At 33.1% G+C, this 4,310-nt stretch overlaps 1 protein-coding gene across 1 annotated transcript; it reads left to right on the top strand.

Annotated features, from left to right (window-relative positions):
- Positions 1–379: 379 nt before the first annotated feature.
- Positions 380–2,189, top strand: LOC129230377 (RNA exonuclease 5-like). Its single transcript, XM_054864776.1, has one exon. The coding sequence runs from the start codon at positions 380–382 to the stop codon at positions 2,147–2,149; it is 1,770 nt and encodes a 589-aa protein (XP_054720751.1). The 3' UTR covers positions 2,150–2,189.
- The last annotated feature ends 2,121 nt before the right edge of the window (positions 2,190–4,310 follow it).

Raw genomic sequence — 4,310 nt, 5'->3', positions numbered from 1 at the left:
ATCGTATCACATATAATTTTGATCAGCTGTTGATTTGGTCGTTTACGATTTGACCCGTTCGCTGGAGTTCCGAATAGCAATTGATGAAAAAAATTTCAGTTATAATGTTTTACGAAATATGAATATTTTTGCTCAAATGCTGCAGTAAAATAAATTTTACGATCTAGACTTTTATATCTTAACCGTAACGTCTTTTCACATGGTAATGGTAACCAGAACCAAAATTTTGTGTTTATCGTCTCATTAGATCACCGTTGAAGATGTGCGATTTAAAATGAGTTTTGACTGAAGTTTCTTTGAAATTTTGATGTTTTGTAGGAGTTATTAGCCCTTTATAAATCTTTAAAAATATTGCACTAACTGATTTTCATTTCTCAGAATGGATGGTTCTTCTCATTCCACATCACGTTCCACCTGGAATGTTAAAAAAACCAAGAAGTACGAAGCAAAAAAGAGAAAGTTGGATGCTTTCATGAATTTAATTGCGACTGATGACCGCAAATTGTCGTTGAAAAAGAAAAAGTCGAATGAATCTTTAGAAGAAAGTTACAAAGCGTTAAGAGGAGAGTTACAGAAATATACAAAAAAGAAGGAAAAAGCTCCTTTTTTCTCCCTTACTCCAATTGGTTTTAAAGCTCATGTTGATTTAAGAAACTATAAAACCTCTCCTAAAACATTTCCATTATTCATTCAAGACATTCACCATCTTTTACTCCGCTCACTACTGGGAAGCATTGCACCTTACGATTGTCGGTGGGCAAAGATAGAAAGACCAGAGAATCTTGTGAAAACTGTTTTGTTGGTGATTGATGGATTAACCAAGAACAGTTTTGTTGGTAATCTTGCTTCCATGCAAGATGTCATAGATATTTTTCCAATTACAGTTGAATATGCTTCTTCAAATTCATCTTTTGCAAATGAGCTGAGCACTTTACATTTAGTATCTGATGCTTATTTTAAAGATAAAATTGCATACTCTTCATTGTTTCCAGTTGAGGAAAAAGTTGTTGATAAAGTTCCAAAAAAGAACAAACTTTCAAAGCTGCATTTGTTATTGAGTCCTGTACAATTGGTCATGGAACATTATCCTTTACCGAAAAGTATTTATGAGCATTCCATCTGCGATAATTATGTTTTTACGAAAGACTTATATTCCCCTGTTACAGATTCATCTCCAATGTTTGCTCTTGATTGTGAAATGTGTCAAACAGTCAAAAGTCATAATGAAGTAACCAGGATTGCAGTCGTAGACGAACAGCTGGAGGTTGTCTACCACAGTTTTGTCAAACCCATTGATAAGGTAGTTGATTATAGAACAAAATTTAGCGGAGTAACCCAAGAGATGTTAAGAAACGTTTATGTTCGGCTTTCAGATGTTCACAAAGAGTTACAAAGGATTTTGCCACGAGATGCAATATTATGTGGTCAATCACTTAACTGTGACTTGCATGCTCTGAGAATGATTCATCCATATATTATTGATACTAGTGTGATATTTAATCAGAGTGGGATAAGAGGGAAAAAGAATTCCCTTAGATCGCTCGCTGCCGATTATTTGAAAGAATCTATACAATTAAGCAAGCATGGGCATAATCCTGTTGAAGATTCAATTGCAAGTATGAAATTAGTTCAGGTGAAATTGGATAATAGCATACAATTTGGTGATGCCGTTTTAGCCCCTCCCAAAACTGGCGAATCTTCAAGTGCAGATTCTGAAGCTAAAGAACCAGAAAAGGTATCGGAAGAAAATAAAATCAGTCATGATTCTGATTCAGGGTCAAAAGATGGATTTTTTTCCAGAATCGTAAAAGCTTCTAAAAAGGCATGTTTGATAGGGACTTCTGAATCTCTTGCTTCTTACCCTGTTGATATGCTTCCAGAAGAAATAGTAAAAATTCCGAAATCAAATGCTAAGAAAGTTTTTAAATGTACTTTAAATAATTTAGAAACATATGACTTTCTTGTAACTCACATGCAATTTGAGGATGAAGAAACCAGTTTAACGTTTTCAGAAGTGAATGACAAGATAAAAGAACTTTTTCATTCTTGCCCAAGCCGGACTCTAGTAATGGTTATAGCTTCGGGTGTAACAAAATCTACAACTAATGAGATAAACAGTGGATTGTGTATGACAGCTTTAAAAAAATGATAGAATAATCATTAAATGATAAAATTGAATGTATTATGCATCTTTCTATCGAATATATAATATGTTATGAAAATTGCACATGTGTCTGTATGAATATCTTAGTTACTTTCCAGAATTATTTATTTATTAAGGATGTTGGAGGACAAAAAACAATGCTAGTTTAATTTTATCACAATGATTACTTTCAAAATTATACCATATTGAACCGCACAGTTTAAAGCTGAGATAACTTTGTATTTTATGGAGTTGCCTACACTTGATAAATATTTCACATGAGCTGAAATTTAGCCACATGTAACCTGTGGGACACAATTTAAATACCATTGTTTTAAAAGAAAACCAAACGACATATAGTGTTTCTCTCAGACCAAAAAAGGGGCAGGTTTGCTGCGAGATAAAAAAGGCACTAAAATTTCAATTAAAACATTTCCATTGTGATTTTTTTTTTTTCAATCTAGTTTAAACAGATCGTTAAAAACTTTAAAAATTCAGGTTTGTATTTAAATCAATTATAAAGGAAACAAGGGAGTAATGACCAAAAAAGAAAATTTGAATTTTTGACATCTTGAATTCAAATTATGCTTTTTGCAATCACGAGTGTGCACATAGGTGTGTGTGTGTAGGACATGGACGCAACCGCCCAGGTGGAGCCAATTCTGGTGAACTGCTGGTGGTGGAGGCCTAGGAGCAGCACCCGGAGACTGGTGTTCACAGAGGACCCGGGGAAAGTTTTTTTTAAGGGGCGGGTCGTAGCACCCTCAACTTCAGCATCTGTCCCCCCCCCCCCCAACATTTGGTTTGATTCATTCCAAACAGTGCATAATCCTTTTTGAACTAATAATGCTAGAAAATTTTTCATTTCAAACATTTTAGTAGCAAGAATTCATTTAACCACATTCATACTGCAATTCATTATAATCTAAATTAAGTTATGCACTTTTAATTGATCTTGGAAAAGATATGCCAAAAATTTATATACATTCCAGAATATTAGTGTTTAAAAGAAAATCCTATACAATTTGGGATATCTTTTGATAAAAATATTTGAGCAATATTCCATAATATTTTAAGGAACCTTTTGTCGTAAAACGTTTATATATTTAATGTTTTAAATGACACTTAAAAAGAAAATAAAAAGATACAACCAGTAACAGGGTCTGAACCCAGCTATATAGGCGGCTGGTACACCAAAAAAGTGGATGGCGGGCTAGATTGGCCTAGCAGCACCCCTAAAGAGATATATATATATATATATATATATTTTTACCTGGCAATTTTAATGTCATTATTAATTAAATGAGGTTCTCCACAAAATTGGGGACACAGCCTCAAAGATCGAGACATATGGCCACAGTAAACTCCCTCCTTTCAATTCAAAGCTGCAATTTAATTTTTATCAAATATTAAAATGGGAAAAGTATAAAATACACTTATTAAGTCCAGTCTTCTTTATTTATACTCGTGAATCAGTCAACACATTTTTTGAGCGAACATAAAGTTTGAACTTGGGGGAACACGGAGCCCCCTTGCCCCTCTACATGAGCCGCCTAACTCAGCTATGCTGGTTCTAGTCAGTTTGACAATTCCCAACAAAGATCAAGACCCTCGTAAAAAAAAAACTATTCCTCCTATCTTAAGTAACAGCTACTTTCCCAAATACCTACAATTTTACCAAAGTAATTTTTCCTACTTTTAAGATTTTCTTGGAATTTGAAAAGCTTATAATAATGACCCCTTTTTTTGCCATTTGTGGAAAAACTCGGCCTATTAAAATATCCTCCATTTCAATGAGTTAAAATATTTGGATCACGTCAAAATGGAGAAATAGAATTTTACAAACTTTAAATTTATTTAGTAGCTACCATATTTTCCTGCAAATCCACAGATCCTAAAATCGGCCTGAAGAAAAAAAAATCTTTGTATAATCTGCGGATAAAACAATGTAAAAAACAATGAAGTTTTGCTTTAACATACAATTTTAGTAACTGAATTAAAAACGTGAAGAAGTAATAACTTTTAAGGTATAATCAAAATTAATCTAAAAAATAATGATTTCTTCTTGAAATCGTGATTATACCACCCTAAATAAATACATATAGACAAAGAAGTAAAAGGTCTAATCTTGTGCAAATGAAGGTTTCGTCCTTAACTGTATGTTTAT

Source organism: Uloborus diversus, chromosome 9 (genome assembly GCF_026930045.1).
Source record: "Uloborus diversus isolate 005 chromosome 9, Udiv.v.3.1, whole genome shotgun sequence".
NCBI classification, from domain to species: domain Eukaryota; kingdom Metazoa; phylum Arthropoda; class Arachnida; order Araneae; family Uloboridae; genus Uloborus; species Uloborus diversus.
This window is presented reverse-complemented; position numbering and strand designations above follow the sequence as displayed.

Bases quoted from the DNA above. Each gene is read 5' to 3' on its own strand.
- LOC129230377 (XM_054864776.1), top strand. From the start codon at position 380: ATGGATGGTTCTTCTCATTCCACATCACGTTCCACCTGGAATGTTAAA.